We start from the raw sequence: 18536 nt of genomic DNA on the forward strand, positions 1-18536 counted from the left end.
ATAATCATTCATTGAAGGGTGTGATGCACAGCTAGAACATCAAGCACTACCCTTACCTCTAGGAGTAGGGCTTTATTAAATGTCTGTAAAATGCTTTGATTTTATTAGACACAAAATATTCTGATACAGATCAGATCAAGAAGTGTGCATCAGTACCCTATGAATATTAAAACAGCAAGTGCAGCTCATGATCAGTCTTTGAATTGCAAGCCTGAAAAACTTTCATTAACGGTGGTCATTCTTGGGGCATCTACCATGGCAATTTGTACCTTTGTGATACTGGCATCTCTCTCAGGGGAAAGAAAAAGCTCGCAGGCTTTGAAATAGCTGAGCATTCTTTCAGAGCTTTTAGACAGTTCATATGTTTGCTGCACTCCCTTCAAATGTATAAAAACAACCCCATTACCTAAAAAGCACCGAAACCCCAAGCAATGTAGGTCCTGGAAACCAACAGATTTAATGATGCATAGCATTAGCAGTGTAGGTAAATGGGGTATGTTTCTGAATACTTCCGTTGTCTGAAATAAACACACCTATCAAAAAATAAGCTAAAGGCAGATTAATGGAATAAAGAGTCCCTACAGGGATTAAATTCCTTAGCCTACAGAAACTGATCCCTTTTCTAAGTGGAGGGGACCAGCAGAAGGAACACAACTGGTCTACTTGTTTGGTAAACACTTGCAAAGACTAGTAAGAACTTTACAAATGCATTAAAGAAGAACAAAAGTATAAATGAAGTCCAATCAATGTAATTTTCTCAGTTAGCCCTTTACTAAAGAATCAAACCCCAAGTTAAATTGAAAAATTTAATGAATTTAACCTACATTAAAACTTGAAAAGAGAATAGTACTGCAAATATAGAGGGATACACTTATTCCACCCAAGACATAAGAAAGCAAAATATGTCTTAAAAAATAATGATCCAGAAACTGACATCTGGTGAATAAAAACCAAAGATACTGGTAAAAGCGGAGAGGAACTGAAAAGATTTACATCTGTTTTCAACACTGTAAAAGAAAGCTTTGGATTTTGCACCCCTGTAGAATGTAACATCTCAAAGAAATCAAACAGGCCTTTTAACCAAATCCATTATGAAATACATTCCAATTTAAAAAGTTAAAACATACCGAAGTATTATTCATCGTATTATGCAAACATCTAAAATGCAAAATTTGGCTCGGCAAGTTGGACAAGGCACTTGGCTTGACAGCCATGTCTCTGGGTGCTGCTGATCCTGTCGGCTGGCAAACCATTTGCCCATGCAGGTGAGGCACCACATGGGACGACAGTAGCATTGCTGGCATTCCCCTTCATTTGGCTCCTGGCAGTTCTTGATGAGCTTGATGTTAGCAATAGTCTGCATACACCCTATGCATGGCTCCAGCTCCTAAAGGAGGAGAAAAACATCAAAATTATGAACTGCACAGAATTGTTTCTGTTATTGCTCTTCAAAGGCTTTTAGAAAATTACCATCACGTAAGCATAGCAGGAACCTGAGTTGGGCAGAGCCTCAAGGCAGAACTGCCCCACGAGAAGAGAGCAAATGGTTTCAATCTCCAGAGCCATGTTTTATTACAACACCCTCTAATGAAAGACAGCAAAGTATCTCTTTAAACAGAAAACCCAGAACTGCTGCATGAGACTGATTAAACAAAAATGACTGAAATGTTCTGTCTCTCTCTGAAGAGCTCCACCTGCTTCCAGAGCACAGCAGCCAGAGCAAGGTAAGCAAGCAGCCATCTTTACCATTCAGACATACTATTTTTCAAAAAACATACCAATATAAAGGAAGGAACATAAATAAAGCAAACAGTTCTTACGAGTAATTACAGCAAATGGCTGTTCCTATCTTCCATCTTTGTAAGTAAGAGACATAAATAACAGAGGAAATTGGGGCTCTACTGAACACAATGGGCACTCATCTTGAAGGACCAGAAATTTACTTCATTTTTCTTGGATAATATTGGAATAATTGATATTTCTCCACCGTTAATTATGCCATATGAACTTGCAGTTGCATATATGGATATCATCTTGCTATGAAGTGTTTTACAATTAATAAACAATAATTAGCATTTCCCACGTCTTCCAGCCAAAGCTCTCCAAGAACTTGACAAAGTTCAAAAGATAGCACACTGAACAGGCATGGAGACCTGAATCCTATTCATACTGCGATCGGGGTCACAAAAAGCATGGTCTGTAGTTACAACCTCCAGCGTCTCTTCCCTTGTCAGCCCAAGTGTCTCTTCAACTACACTGGCAGCTTGACTGTGGAGTGGATCCAGTTGAAAATCACTCACCTTTCCCTGCCTCTTTTCACCTTGATGATGTCCCCCACCCATGTTCACCGCAGACAGTCTTGTGTCAACAGGGGGATGAGTGCAGGAAGCAGGACTGCTTCTTTCATAAACTGTACCAGCTTTAACTTGTGAGATTAGGGCTTATCTTAGTATTTAGGCTGGAAAAACTCTAGCACAGAAAGGTTAACTAACTTTTACAACTTTTTCATGGAGTTACAGAATAGGGAAAACCCCCATGTTGTATTTTTAATGTTCATATCATAATTTCTGATGTTATTTATCATTCAATGTCAAACCAAAATTCAGTAGTTCAGCTGACACTTAAATGCATCACAAAATTAAAGCCCTGCAAGAAAGCAACTCTCTCAAATGAATAGTATCTTCTCTTTATTTTGAACATCTCTTTTCACTATACGCTGGCACTAAAATCAGAACGCACAATCCCATTATGTGCAGACTTATCTGATCCAGTTTTATTTTAGCTAGTTCATGTAACCATACAGTGAAGACACCATATAAGCTGCATGGCACTACCAAAGATACCAAGTACTCACTCATTAGCTGGAACGTCTGACACAGACTCACTGCAAGGTCACCAGGACTAGTTTAATTAGTTACCTCTGGTACATTGAACAGTGTTCTAGTCACACCTAATGATTGCAGCACAAGTATAATAATGATCAGGTCTCTGTGAATATTACTGAAGGAAGGACTCCAGGGGCGGTACTTACAATTAAAGCAAGCCCTAATTAAGAATCATTAACTGTTTTCAGCAGAAGATCCAGCAAAACCTGGCTGTCTAGAAAAGCAAGATGCAATGGTGCAAACTGCCTAAAGAACAGTAATAACAGCTGTGATTCTAGCTTCCCAGAAACTCTGGAAACATAACCTCATAATTTCCAAATATTTTCAAGCATAATTTTTATAGAAATTATTTTAGGGGACTTTCTTCCACTATGCTATTTCTCATGTCTCAAAAACATAATGCTCACAATACAGTTCGTCTCCTCACAGAAGGAAAAGTAGCAGCAGCCAGAACTACATTTATTACATATTTAGTGAAATGGAAGGTGAAGTCTCATGACAGCTGCACCCACCACCCTGAGTGAACAGCATCATGGTTTGGGCACCACCGACAAGGAGGCCTGACCAAAGACAGCCCTGCTGTGCAGACCTTGAGAAGCTGTGCTCAGCCATATCTTCTCAGGAAGGTAAGGAATTTAGGCTATGTCTTATCAGGAGGTTACGGTGGCAGCCTGAGCTGGAACAAGACAAAACTAATACTGCTACAGCTGCACACCCTCACCAAAGGGGAGTTTGACGAGGAGTCACTCACTTTACACTATAAGTATCTGTAACACCACCACCCCTACCTCCACCCCCCTCCCCCAAGCTCTCCTGCAGGGCAGTGGGCTGCATGGCAGTGATCACCTCTTGGGTAGGATCCCTCTCAAGGTTACTCCTCAAGGTCGAGAGATCCCATACCCAGCATGTTATCTGCAGCGAGGTAAGCAACATTTTATACTAGATCTAAAGCATACTGCTTACCAATTGGCCTAATTATTTGAAGTGCAGTATGTAGTAGAGTGTTTGACTGCCATTTAACTACTGTTTGATTACTGTTTAATTACCATTTAATAATAATTATTTAATAATTATTGTTTAACCAGAAGGTTTTATTAAACCTTGATTAACACCACAACTTTTCTTAGTAATTCACATGAAACTAAAATTGGCACAGTTAGCAGGATGGTGAGTTCAATTGCTGGTCACTTACAAAAGGCATGGAGTTAACCCTTCACTGAAATTTTCAGATTTGGCACGTGAAAATTGGGATAATTGGAATAAGATAGAGGAACAGTTACACCTCACAAGAGGGAATGTGAAAGACAGTAAAGAAAAGAAAATAATATGCAAAATGTTGGGAACACGTTTGGAAGCAGCCTGTCACTATGAGGAATACAAGGAAAGGGAAATGCAAATGTTACAAGAAGAGGTGTAACAAAGAAAGTGATGAGAAATGCTCTTATCTCTGCAAGGAGACTGATTGCTGAAACAGGTGGGGGAGGAAAAAGAAAAATGAAGGAGGGTAGAGAAGGAGGGTAGACAATTACTTGGGCCCCGAACCCCCCCGATCCTGTAAAAATCTGTAAACTAATCATATCCCTGGAAGACTGGGATGGAGATATTTGGGAGGACCCCAACCAAGAACTTAGTGAGAAGAGTGAATTTTTAAGGTAGCCCCTAATATTAAAACTAAGGCATCTGCTGGACTCCAAGGGGGCAACCAGAGAAACGCTACAAGGACCATTCTATAGAACTGCCTTCAGCTGGCCAATCTGCAAGAAAAATATGAGTGGAAGCCTGGTGAGAGCGAGACTGAGTATCTGTGGAGTGTCTCCTTAACTGAAGGAGACTGTATTATGTTAGATCAAGGTGAAGCTGATTGCTTTTGGGGACCAGGAGCGTTCTTGAACAAGGGACCAGAACCTAACACTGAGCCACACTATCATGCGACGAGTGGCATAGTGGGTATAGATCCTTGGGATGGAGGGGAGCCCACTGCTATACCTATAAGATCATTAAGTGATCCAAAAGCAGCCTGCCTTCAGGCTATAAATGACAGGGTTGCACATGGTAATTACCCTACCACTGCCCCTGTAGACCCTCAAGCCATGAAACCACTGATAGGGGGAGCCCCTGCTATCTTAAAACCATACCTCATTGCTAAAAGGGACGAAATAGGACAAAATATAGACCATAACACTCAGGAGGGTGAGGACAGCCAACTCTGCCTCTGAACCATCCCCACATGGGCAGAACTGTTGCACAGCGTTGTCAGTCACGGCCGAGAGATGGGGTGGGACAAACCAACAGCAACTGGGCAATCCCAAGCTGAAGCAGACAGCTCTGGCAAGTAAAACAGACTTCCCAAAACTCCTGACACCTTTCCTGACCTCATAAAACCCCTGGTGAGGTAGTGGGCACCCCAAAAAGCCATAATGAACTATGGAGAAAAGTCTTAGCACTAGGCATACCTCAGGTAGCCATACAGGACCAACCGATGAGGACTACACTCAGTCTGATCAAGGCTTTCCAAAAACAAGGGGTATTAAGGAATCTGGAACAAGTCAAACAGCTGTCTGCCCCCAAAGGCCCTGTGAATAACACTTTTAGACCTCTTAGGGAGGAATTGCAAACCTTAAAGTAAAAAAAAGAGTAAGTCTTGGATGGCAACTTGGACTGCCTGTCTGGAGGACTGAAACTTAATCAATGGGATAACACAGACAGCCTTCACATTTATGTCCCAATTGGCCCCCAAAGACAGCTAGTAAATTTCTTAAGTGACACAGAATCTCAAATTTCAATAATCTCAAGTTTGGATGCCCAAATAACTTATGTTAAGCCCAGTCAATGGAGGGTTAAAAATAACAAGATTTGCCTGCAAAAGTAAAACATGCCCCATAGCTCACGTAAACTTGTTATTGCCAGGGCAGAAAAGGCTATCAAGGCACCAATTAGCAGTAGTTTCAGGGAAATAAAATATGTTAGGCTTTGATGGAAATTGCCTGACAGTAGTGTTTGGTCTTTTGGCTGCCCAGAGTGTCCTTGGTTAGGTGAGCGAAAATTAGCAGCTACCCGTGGGTGTCGGTGAACTTACTGTGAGCTGCACCCATGCTGCTTGACTCAAAAATAATTAACTTCCCTCAATATCCTAGCTCAGCTGATGCCCAGACGGATACTGCAGAGGAGGTCATAGGTGACCAAGAAAAAAAGACACATTATCTCCTGAACGCACCCCCCATACAATTCCCCAGTATGGCCAGTTAAAAAAACAGTCGGGAGGTGGCGCTTAACCATAGACTATAGGAAGTTAACTGCAAACACTGCCCCTTTTACGGTCACCATCCTTGAACGTTGCTATGTTAACCACCACCCTCCAGGCTGCTGCTCATCCCTGGATAGTGGTACTTGATCTAAGAGATATGATTTTTTAGGGTGTCACTGCAGGAGAAGGATAAAAGAAAATTTATTTTTATTAGCCTTCCTCAGGGCTATAAGCATTCACCCACTATAGCTCAATGGAGCTAAATATCATATTAGCACTAGTTAGATATATCCTAGCTATGACACATTATGATAATGAGTCCCTTTTCATCCCTACCTACTGTCAGTTGCCTCCCACCTCTCTCCTTCACTCCTCATTGGGGCCCAGCCCCTGCCTTAGGGGAAAAAAACCAACCAACCAAACAAAACAGTTTATTTGCAGCCAATTAAGATTTTACAATAGCTCTTGCTTGGCTTGCAAATATATGTACAATGTCCACAGATGTAAATAAAGCCTGCTTCAAATGACAATGAGCAACCTTCTCTTGCCGGAAACTTCAGAGTCCAAATTCTGCTAGTAGTCCATAATTGCCCTCATACCACTACCCTTGTGCACCTATACAAATCACAGAATGGTTTGGGTTGGAAAGGACCTTTAAAGGTCATCTACTCCAATCCCCCCTGCAATGAGCGGGGACATCTTCAACTAGATCAGGTTGCTTAGAACCCCGTCCAACTTGATCTTTAATGTTTCCAGGGATGGGGCACTTACCACCTCTCTGGGCAACCTGTTCTGGTGCTTCACCACCCCCATTGTAAAAAATTTCTTCCTTATATCTAGTCTAAATCTACCCTCTTCCAGTTTAAAACCATTACCCCTTGCCCTATTGCTACAGGCCCTGCTAAAAAGTCTGTCCCCATCTTTCTTATAAGCCCCCTTTAAGTATTGAAAGGCTGCAATAAGGTCCCCCTGGAGCCTTCTCTTCTCCAGGCTGAACAATCCCAACTCTCTCAGCCTGTCCTTATAGGAGAGGTGCTCCAGCCCTCTGATCATTCTTGTGGCCTTCCTCTGGACCCACTCCAACAGGTCCATGTCTTTCCTGTGCTGAGGGCTCCAAAGCTGGACGCAGTACTCCAGGCGGGGTCTCACAAGAGCTCAATAGAGGGGCAGAATCGTCTCCATTGACCTGCTGACCACTCTTGATGCAGCCCAGGATATGGTTGCCCTTCTGAGCTGCGAGCGCAGGTTGCCGGGTCATGTCCGGCTTTTCATCCACCAGTACCCCAAGTCCTTCTTCTTGGCAGGACTGCTCTCAATCCCTTCATCCCCCAGCCTGTATTTATATGGGGGGCTGACCCAACCCAGCTGCAGGACCTTGCACTTGGCCTTGTTGAACCTCATGGCAGTCACATGTGCCCACTTCTCAAGCTTGTCCAGGCCCAGCATCCTGTCTCTCCAGTGCGTCAACCCTACCGCTCAGCTTGGTGTCCTGGGCAAACTTGCTGAGAATGTACTCGATCCCACTGTCTCTGTCATTGATGAAGATATTAAACAGTACTGGTCCTAATTACAGACCCCTGAGGAACACCACTCACCACTGATCTCCATCCGGACATTGAACCATTGACCACTATTCTCTGGATGCGACCATCCAGGAAATCCAATTAATTTTATATTAGCGCCATTTGTCACCCTCTGGACTTGCTCCTTAAGATATTGGTATCTTCTAACTTTCTCAGCCACTGCATCAGCAAGTGACGATGATTTATGTGGTGGGTTGAACCTAGTTGGACACTAGGTGCCCACCAAAGCCACTCTATCACTCCCCTTCCTCAGCTGGACAGGGGAGAGAAAAATACGACAAAAAGCTCATGGGTCAAAATAAGGACAGGGACAGACCACTCACCAATTACGTCACGGGCCAAACAGATTTGACTTGGGGAAAAAAAGTTCAATTTAAATTATTAATAATCAAATCAGAATAGGATAATGAGAAATAAAGCCAAATCTTTAAAACACCTTCACCCCAGCCCTCCCTTCTTCCCAGGCTTAACTTTACTCCCAAATTCTCTACCTCCTCCTGCTGAGTGGTGCAGAGGCACAGGGAATAGGGGATGTGGTCAGTTCGTTACACGTTGTTTCTGCTGCGCATTCCTCCTCAGGCAGAGGACTCCTCACAGTCTTCCCCTGCTCCAGCATGAGGTCCCTCCCATGCGAGACAGTTCTCCACAAACTGTTCCAGTGTGGGTCCTTCCCATAGGCTGCAGTTCTTCACAAACAGCTCCCGCGTGGATCCCTTCCACAGGATGCAGTCCTTCAGGAACAGACTTCTCCAGTGTGGGTCCCCCAGGGGGTCACAAGTCCTGCCAGCAACTCTGCTCCAACATGGGCTCCTCTCTCCTTGGGGCCACAGTTCCTGCCAGGAGCCTGCTCCAGCTTCCCATGGGGTCACAGCCTCCTTCGGGTATCTACCTGCTCTGGTGTGGGGTCCTGTACGGGCTGTAGGTGGATATCTGCTCCACTGTGGACCTCCATGGGCTGCAGGGAGGCAGCCTGCCTCACCATGGTCTTCACCACAAGTTGCAGGGGAATCTTTGCTCCAGCTCCTGAAGCATCTCTGCCCCCTCCTTCTTCACTGACCTCCATGTCTGCAGAGTTGTTTCTCTCACATATTCTTACTCCTCTCTCCAGCTGCTGCTGCACAGGATTTTTTTTCCCCTCCTTAAATACGTTATGACAGAGGCACTACCGCTGTTGCAGATGGGCTCAGCTGGCTGGCACTACCTCTATCAGACATAGGGGAAGCTTCTAGCAGCTTCTCACAGAAGCCACCCCTGTAGCCCCCCCGCTGCCAAAACCTTGCCATGCAAACCCAATACAGTTTACTCTCACATCTAACAGTTAAGTCCACCATGAAAAGATGACCTCCCTTGACAAATGTCAGGTCAGATTTATATAATTCATCTTGATGACCTTTTAAAAGCAGCTCCTGAAATATTACTCATTCTTTCTTTTTAGCTTCCTCTGCCAACAGTTCACATAATTGGTTAACGCCATGTTACATCCTGTAGTAATAACGTTTGCCCTTCTGGTAGTTTGCATTGCTATTATTGTCTTTTTATATATTCAAGTCTGGTTTTTGGCCTGATCAGTATATCTCATTGTAAAACATACAAGACTATCTTGCTACTGATTGTGTGGAACTATCTTATAATTAGTCTTTTCAATTTTGTACTCATTGCTTAATCCTCCAGTAGACAACATGATGCTATTACTGCCGGGTGTTTATAGCACAGAGCAAGAGGCGACCGTACCACCACCCTGTGCAGTAAAGTGAATTGACTGTAGTCACAGCATGACGGCTGCACCCACCCTGAGTGAACGGCATCATGGTTCAGGCATCACAGAAGAGGAGGTCTGACTAAAGACAGGCCTGCTGTGTGGACCTTGAGAAACTGTGCTAGGCCATATCTTCTCAGGAACTAAGGAATCTAGGGCATGTCTTATAAGGAAGTTACGGTGGCAGCCTGAACTGGAACTAGACAAAACTGAAACTGCTACAGCTGCACACCCTCAACAAAGGGGAGTTTGACACCAAGTCACTCACTTTACGCTATAAATATCTGTAGCCCCACCCCCTCCCCAAGCCCACCGAGCAATCCTGCACAGCAGAGGGCTGCACAGTGGTCATCTCCCCTTAGGCAGGATGCCTCTCAAGGTGGAGAGATCCCTTACCTGGCATCTGGTTTCTACAGCGAGGTAAGTGAGATTTTATATTAGATCTGAAGCATACTGTATACAAACTTGATTAATCATTAGAAGCGCAGTAAGCAGTAGAGTGTTTATTAATTACTAATTGCTATTATTTATTACTATTACTATTAATTACTATGTAATGACCATCTAATTACCATTTAATACTGTTGAATTACTGTTTAATAATAATCATTTAATAATTATCATTTAATCATCATTCATTATTTAATCAGTGTTTAATAAAACCTTTTGGTTAACCCCACAATGACTTCTCTTAATAATTCACCTGCAACAGCCCTAAGTAAACAGTTATCAATTACACAGTAATCACAGGCTCACCTATATTGAAAAGTATAAATATTACAGCAGATAGAAAGGCTCACCTGAGTCCTTGGAACAGGATATGTCTGGTTAATTTCCACTAGAGATGTAAAGGTCTCTAGAAATAAATCACTAAGGCTTTGATGGATCACAACATTAGCTGCATTGCTGATGGGAGCACGGAGCTTTTCTCGGAGCTCCCCGTATTCTGCGGAGTTCAACCTGAAGAAGAAAAAACGGAACAAAATATTACCTTGATTATCCATTCAAATACCTTGATAGTACATCGCAGAGATTAACATCAGAGAAGTGAATCCACAGAAAAGTTACTTGGGTTGGTACATACTAGCCAGAATAAATACACAGTGAGCATTTTGGTTTCTTTCACTGCTTAGTTGTCGTTGTTTTTGACACAACTTAGACAACAGAACATATTGTCCTCCATTTGTGTGTCAGACTGCTGACAGGAAATGCCAGAGAGTAGCTAAAATATCACACACACAAAAAAAAAGGCTTTTGAAGTAATCAGCATAAAAAAAAGCAATACAGGTACATAAATCACGCATTAACTCTGAAGTACTGCATGTGCAATTTGTCTACCTTTTTAATGCCGATTTACTTATACCATATCCAAATTCTAGTTTATCAACTCCTGAGGACAGAAATTAGAGTTGTATCATGTGGCATATATCACATGGTTATATAGTACATGTAAGTATCAGAAGAATGTCAATCAGTATCAGTTTCTGTGATTTTATGATACAATTTTAGATAAAACATGAAATTTCACAAAGGTTACAAACAGCTGCTGAATGTGACTTACACTTTGGTTTAAGGCTCTAACAAGCTGCATTTCATACTAAATTGCTTCTGCTAAAGTAAGTGTCTCTGTCAGGCACGCAAACCTCAAGTGGCACATGAGACCTTGTACAGATCCTGTAGTGACACATTACTGTTGTTACCCCTTTTTAATACAACAGTTCTGAACTGCAGATTCAGAACTCCCCAGCTTGATGTTTCCACTCATTAAATAGCTTTCACGGAGAAGCCCTGGGAACATCGCCCTGAAATTCCTCATTTTTCCTACCACTTGCTGACTTCCCAGAGCCCAGTACAATGAAACGTTAGCTTGGCTTTAGCTCCCAGTGGCCTCCATTGTTTAAACTATTATAGGATAATGTTGTTTGTTAACAGATACAATCTGTGCAAATAACAGCGACATTTGTATCCAGAGGAAAAACTCACCCTGAACACACAGGCAAACGTGGCCTGCCTACACAGAAGCATTTTTCTTCCAGAAACATCCCACTGTATCTAATTCTGATTCTGGATATACACAATGATCCTATATCCTTAATGGGGGAATTTTATCCTATGGTACTTTTCTTAAATCCTGCATGGCTGCATTTTAGCATATATTTGCTATTCCTGACACATCTTATTAGAAGAACTTTTAAACACTCTTCTCAGTGCTGTTCTGCTTAGTCACAAAATAAAATTTTGGGGGTTGGATTGTTTTTTCCATAAAAGGAATTGCCAAAGAAGCCATGATTTTCTCAGCTGGGGATGTAGTTTTATCACTCTGCCACTGAAGCACTTATGAAAGAAAATCATTAGTTGTTTAATACTTATTTGGTCACCACTCTCACAGGTCTATAAAAGTCTCCTCTTTTCTTAGGATTGTCATGCTCACCTTAACTAACCTGTCATTCTGAGATCTGTTCACCTGGATGTCTAACACAATCACCTCTATGCCTTCTATGCTTGCCAGGACCCCTCTGCTCACCCAGAAGTCTAGTGATCCACCCGCTTTTAATTATCTAGTAAAAAATTGCTGCTGACATACAAATTTACAGCAAACAGATACCCAAATGCTTTTCAAATATATAGTTTTAGGAGCACTAGCATGGTTTTGTTTACTCCTTCTAATGACACCCCAACAAAGACTGGAGCACCAGTGCTGCAGGTTTCTGCAGAACTTGTACTTTTGCCTAGCTATACAGAGAGACTGCTGAAAAAAATAGCATGGGCCCTTGGAAAACAAGCCCTAACAGTTCACACAGCACGTTTGCTATGATTTACTGCTACAAAAATATATAAACCAGAAGTGGACCAAAATTATTTCCTTGCTTTAAGGGCAGTTAGCTTGCAGTTGCTTAGCAAGAACTCTTCTGAGCAGTGGCAAAATTATGAGCTTTGAGCAGAAGGCGGCAAAAAAAGTCATAGCTGAACAACAGGCAGTTTTATAAAAATAACTATTTCCCTCTCCTCCCCCAAAATTTGGAGGACCAAAGATTCTCCCTTTCATTCCTGTTCTCTATCTTTCACCTAAGTTTTTCCAGTTACTTCTTCCTGCGTCCAGCACAATCCTCTTCCTAAGAATGGATCAAACTGGGCAGTGCCTCTGTTTAACCATTGTACATTCAATACCGTAGGCATATGAATCTTTCTGAACAATCTTTCTTCACTACACTGCATGGCAGAACCATGCATACAGCATCTCTGAACACCAGGCAGGGAGCAAAAATGAAGGGATGAGACCCAAGGACTCTTCAGATCTGCCAGAAAAGCACCCCACATTAGCACCATCAAAGAGCATATATGCATATTACATAACAGGGTAGTTGTTTTACCGGATATCAAATGCCTTCACGTAGGGATTAATACTGGCCACACGGATGGTGAGGAACTGCACAGGCATATTTGAGTCTGGGGTGAGTTCATGCTGTCTGGAGTCTGTCACCGTCAAATGAATGTCCTGCTGCTGGGCAACGTGTAAACAGTAAGTGGTCACTTTAATAACCCACGTGTCCGTAACAATCACCCTCGCTCCTGGGGCTCCGGTAGCAAATTTGTCGATTCTCCTAAATTCTGTATTGATGGAAGAAGCTACTGCCCTCCAACCCGACTGTGGGAGAGCATGAAGAGCAAGTGTTCGGGCTAATGGATGATTATTCCAACCTTTCCGTGACCAGTAATATGCCAGGGCACTGGTGACCGCTGGAAAGAGAACAGCGAAGAAGAAGAAAGTTTTCCATCCTTTTGAAGCCAGGTAGAAAAAACAAAGATGTTTTTCAGGTGCAGCAAAGCACATACCAAGGTAATAACCTGCAAAGAAAAAGACTTACTTTCAGAAAGCAATTAAGTACATGCTTAAACACATACCCCTGACTCTATAGTTATCTAACCAGCGAGCTTGCCTCCTGGAGAGCTATTGTACTTCTGGATGAAGTACCTTGTCCTAAGCAATCTGAGGTAAATTCTTATCTGTCACTGATTTTTACCAGAACTATGTAACTAAATGAAGCTGATGTGAATTTGCAAGTTAAACAAAGTTACTTGTAAGACAACACTTTTAGCAGAATTGTATGGCTAAAGGAAGCTGATTGGAATTCGCTGGTTAAATAAAATGTTATTCCTGTGTAATCGCGTGTACTCCGATACAGCCAACTAGTTACAAAGCTCAGGGCGTACACTACAAAGAAACTCGGGCGATCCCAAAAATAATTTCCAAGATGTACCACGTAACCTGATTCACCCGACCCGCCGACACGGGTGATGAACCTTGCTCCCCCCCGCCCGAGGGTCACTCCGGCAGCGGCCTTGGCCTTTCACACCCGCCAGGCTGAAGGCTGCCCTCCCCAGCCCCAGCGGGGTGACTCGCCCGTGGGGACCCCCCTACCCCTTCCCGAGGCCCTCCCGCCCCGCCGCCGGCCGGGGCTCACCCAGGGGCAGGAGGGAGTGTGCCAGCAGCGTGCCGGTGCTGCGCCGCAGGTGGTACTGCACGAAGGCCGCGTCCTCGCTGCCCAGCCAGGCGGCCAGCAGGCTCTGCACCGTCAGCCCCGCCGAGCGCACCTCGTCGGGCGGGAAGACGAAGCAGACGGCGAACACCAGGTAAGCCAGCGTGAAAGTCACCGCCGGGCTCTCCATGCTACGGCCCCGCTCCCGCCGCGGCCCGCCACGGCCCGACCCGACCCGACCCGCGGCTCCCTGGGAGCGGTAGTTCCCGGCCGGGGCGCTGCCGGGCGGGCGGTTCCGCCGGGGCGGAGCCGGTGGCGGCGCGGCGGATGTCGGTGCAAGGCGGGGACCTGCCGCTGGTGGAGCCCCGCCATCCCCGCCTCCCCCGTGGCCACCGCCCCGCTCCAGCTGGCTACCGACCATCTCGCTCCGCCCCTGGCTCTCCAGGGCTCGCATCTCCCAGTAGCCCACTCTCCCCGTGGCTTCCGGCTTTATAAGCTTCTAAGGTTGTGTTCACGGGCCTGGCGAAGGAAACTAATTCGGTTCTGAACTTAACAGAGCTCTGCTGGGTGGGGGCAGCATCCTTCTGAAGCAGGCAAATGGCCTGTCTTACTTCAGGATCTGAAAAAACTTTTTTTTTTTTTTCTGGTGTATTCTACGTAGTATTTTCTTCAAAGAACAATCAAGCCAGGGACATAAGGTCTTAAAAGGCCTTAAAGTGAGTCAGATTTTACAATATCTTTGTATGCTCTCAAACACAGTAACAGGAGAGGCCTGACTGGGATCTTTGGTTACCACTGAAATGCAAATAATAACTGGCACAAGAATCGCTGTTTCTCTTAGAATGCAACAAAACCCCTGCTTGCACCCTGTAATAAACCGTAAACTGCAGTATTTGTCTCTTTTAGAGAAAGGGGAAATTGCATAATTGGAGAAGCACGGCACAGAAAGCAACATCCAATGTTGCATGCTACTACCGTCAGGGAGCTAAGTAAATAGGAAATGCCACCCCTGGAATGTGAAATCTTACGCTGGCAGATGGCCGATGTGTTACTGTTGTTGATGGAGATCGAGAATTCATGGTGGTTTAGTGACTCTTGAATAAGACAGAGGCATCAGTAAAATTACGCTTGGATTACGGGCATCATATTGCATTCTAAAAGACATCACTGTTTGCAAGTTTATTCTTTTAACAATCATTTCATTGTTGCTGTCTAATGCCTCAACTGTAAGGACTGCTTTAATTTGCAGAATGGACTCTGAACTTAAATAATAAAAATCAGGTTGTAAGGCAGCAAGTTTTCTTTCTGTGGTTTTATTCAGAAGATTGTTGAAGCAGGTAACTGAGAGGCTGTGGATGTACTCGAGGCTACAGGGGACCGATGGGTTTATGTTGTGAGGGGGAAAGAGAGGCAAAATGCTGTTAACAGCTACATGGGAAAGTTGTGCAAAAGTCCTGAAGGTGATGGAAGTTCACATGGATTAATTTATCAACATGGAGCTCTGAATGGAACCAAAATTTAAACGTGGACCCTCTTCTTCCAAAAGCTTTCCAGCTTCTGAGCTGATCCTGCACTAATTTCCACATCAGCAGCTTTCATTTCCTTTACAGACTCCTAACAGTATCAACAGTATTTCATAAACTCACCACAGGACTGAGTCTCAGGGGACACTCCAGATTTACTTATATTGACATCTGTTACAAAGCCAGGCCCAGCATAGGCCTCAGTCCCAAATCCTCTATAGCAGGCGCCTACAAGGAGAACACTGGAGCCTACATCTCAAATTCTTTCCCAGTTTTGCTTTGCATGGAAATGTGCGTGTAGCAGGGACCAGTGGTAATGGGCAAGCGCCTGCCTGGCCCTCCCCTGGCCACGAAGCAACAGGGCAGAGGGGCCGATGCCCAGGAGGTCTGTGGGTCTGTGACAATCCATCTGGGCTTGCAGTGCTTTGTCCCTGCCCTCTTACTTCACTCCTTCCATCACTAAAAGGGATTTTGGGTATTGAGAATTTGCTTTTCTAAAATTTCATGCCAAAGGGAGGAATTATTTACCTCAGGATTTGCAGATACAAAGCCCCCAAAGACAAAGCAGTTGTGTGGGGCCTGATCCTGGAGTAGCAGTAACACCACAGACACTTCACACGGTTCTTCCCGAAGAACACCAAACACGCATTTTTTTTCCCCCAGAGCCGGTGTGCGCTTCCCCCAGCGTGGGTCTGAAGCGGGACTTCGCTGCCGGCCGGCCCCCGGGCTGAGGCGTTCAACCGTTGTTCGCGTCAACGCGGCGCCATGACGAGCGCCCTTCCTCCCCGCGGACTACACTTCCCAAGATGACCCGCGCGGGAGCGCACTCTCGCGAGGGCTCGTTGGCGAAGGGTCGCAGCTGTCCCCGCCCCTCTGAAGGGGGCTTTTCTGATTGGCGGACGCGTTCCGAATGCCGCTTTCTCATTCGCGGGCCGGGGCTGCCGTTGAAATTTGAAATCCTGTGGCGGCGGCGGAGGGGGCGCTGTGCGGTGGTGGGCTCAGCGGCGGGGAATTTGCGATTCCCGGGTCCTGACCGTCTTCTCAGCTGAGCCGAGCGTCCTGCGGGCTCTCACCCGGACCCTGCTGGCAGGTGAGGGTTTTTTTTGGGGGGCGCCGGCGAGGGGGCAGCTTCGATCGTCTACGGAGCTCCGGGCTCCCCGCTGAGTTTGGGAAGGGGCGGGAGGGGCTCGGGGACCCACTCTGAGCTTGGGGGTGGTGTGGGGCCGGCGGGGCAGGCCAGGCTCAAGGGTGCCCTCTGTGAGCTTGAGGGTGGTGTAGGGCTGGGGGGAGCTCCTGTCGAGGCGTCTCGGGGGCACTTTTGTGGGTTTGGAACTAAGACTTGGGGGGAACTTCTATGAGTTTGGGGATGAAGCGGAGCTAGGAGCTTGGGGGTAATGGGGGGAGTTGGGGGTGATGGGGGTGGAACTCGGGGACTCCCACATGAATTTAGGGATCTCGGGAGCATCTTTGAGTTTCGTGGTTGATATCAGGCTCATGGGGGCTCGGGTCACCTCTGAATATCGGGGCGGGGGGAGCGGGCGGGTAGCGAATATACGCAGGCACTTCTGTGAGCCTGGGGGCGGTAAGGGGCTGAGGGGGGCTCTGGCAGCCTAGGTGGCCGGGGGTTGTTGAGGGCACCCCGCTGCGTTTCGAGGTGGGTGATGTGGAGCTCTTGTGGGCTGGGGTTACTCGGGAGTGGTGGGGGCACCCCGGTAAATTGGGGGGCTGGGGGACGGGAGAGTTGGGGGTGTTTGGTCTGTGTAGAGTTTTTTTGTTTGTGGGGTGGTGGTTTTTTTTTTTGTTTTGTTGTTGTTTTTAAACTTAAAGCACGGCTAGGTGCAATGATGGAGAAGGCCAGTGCCTTCCCGGAGAGCCTGCAGAGCCTTCCCCGGCCTCGCTGCTCCTCCTCTCCCCCGGCCCGGCCCGGTGGAGCCTCAGACCGCCGGGTCCCGCCCCGAGCGGCTGCCTCCGGCTCGGCCGCTGAAGGCCAAGGACATCTTTTGTTCCCCCGCACCGGGCTGCGGGCCCTGAGTGCCCGCTCCCGGGGTTGCCGAGGCCGGCTGGGCTGGGGCTCCGCATCTGCTGCCTCCCACGCGTGGTTTTGGCTAAAACTGCCGCGAATTCCCCTTCCTCAAATGGTGTGCTGAGTCTGGTGACTTCTGTAGTCAGAGGAGGGCCGTGATTGTGAAGGAGTCGGTTAACCAGAAAAGCGTTTATTTGTTCTGAATTGGGATGTTTGCACTAAAAAAAAAAAGAAAAAATACATAAATATACAGCAGTCACCTCTGTGCCGGTTTGTATGGAAATATTCACAGCACTTACTAAGTTACTCTGTCCATGAGCAAATGCTCTGCATCTTAGCTGCTGGAGGAGTTCAGAAGGATAATTAAGGAGAAAAAGTCTATATTTTCCCTGCTTCTTCAGGGGCTTTTGAGACCACGGTGATGTTTTGGATGTTGTGCCCCAGTGATCATTAAACAACAGGTGGTTGCCATGAAGTCCACAATTTCCAAATGATAGGTACCTGAACTTTAATTAGCTGATGTCATTGAATTTATGTTCATTCTCAAATACAGAATGACGGACTGCTGCTTGTGCTTGGATAAATATTACTCTAAAACTAGGAGCAGTTTCATTCTTGTGAACTGGGATTGGCCATACTGGGAAAACTTGCTGTCTTTCACAATACTTGTGTGTGCTGGAAACTGACCTCTTTAAACAAAAAGATGTCTTTAATAAAGCCTCTCTTCCCCTTTCACTTTATTACAGCTACTAGCTAATGAACTTGTGAAATAGAATTTGGATCAAATCTTGGTTGCAGATATTTTAAATAAATGCTGAATTACTTGTTATGATTTAATCCTAGAAAGGAGTTTGGGTTTTTTAATTTTATATCTAAAATGCTGGGCAAATATGGTGTGTGTATATGGTGTCAATTTATTGAGTATTTTAATGATCTGAATCTACTTTAGCAATGTAGTACAATGCAAAAGTAGCTCAATGACAAACCTGAGGAAGTCTCCAAACCCACCTCCCCTGTTTATGGTGCTTGTTTTAGAAGGTGTTG

At 45.4% G+C, this 18536-nt stretch overlaps 1 protein-coding gene across 1 annotated transcript; it reads right to left on the reverse strand.

Moving 5' to 3' along the window:
* Nucleotides 1-1031: 1031 nt before the first annotated feature.
* On the reverse strand, nucleotides 1032-14136 carry TMEM129 (transmembrane protein 129, E3 ubiquitin ligase; the record flags this gene model as incomplete). The annotated part of the gene is made up of 4 exons (XM_082482880.1): nucleotides 1032-1387; nucleotides 10269-10428; nucleotides 12840-13314; nucleotides 13932-14136. The coding sequence occupies 4 exons, from the start codon at nucleotides 14134-14136 to the stop codon at nucleotides 1139-1141; spliced, it is 1089 nt and encodes a 362-aa protein (XP_082339006.1). The 3' UTR covers nucleotides 1032-1138.
* Between the last annotated feature and the right edge of the window lie 4400 nt (nucleotides 14137-18536).

The sequence above is a fragment of the Vanellus vanellus genome (assembly GCF_965231255.1).
Source record: "Vanellus vanellus genome assembly, chromosome: 4".
Classification (NCBI taxonomy): domain Eukaryota; kingdom Metazoa; phylum Chordata; class Aves; order Charadriiformes; family Charadriidae; genus Vanellus; species Vanellus vanellus.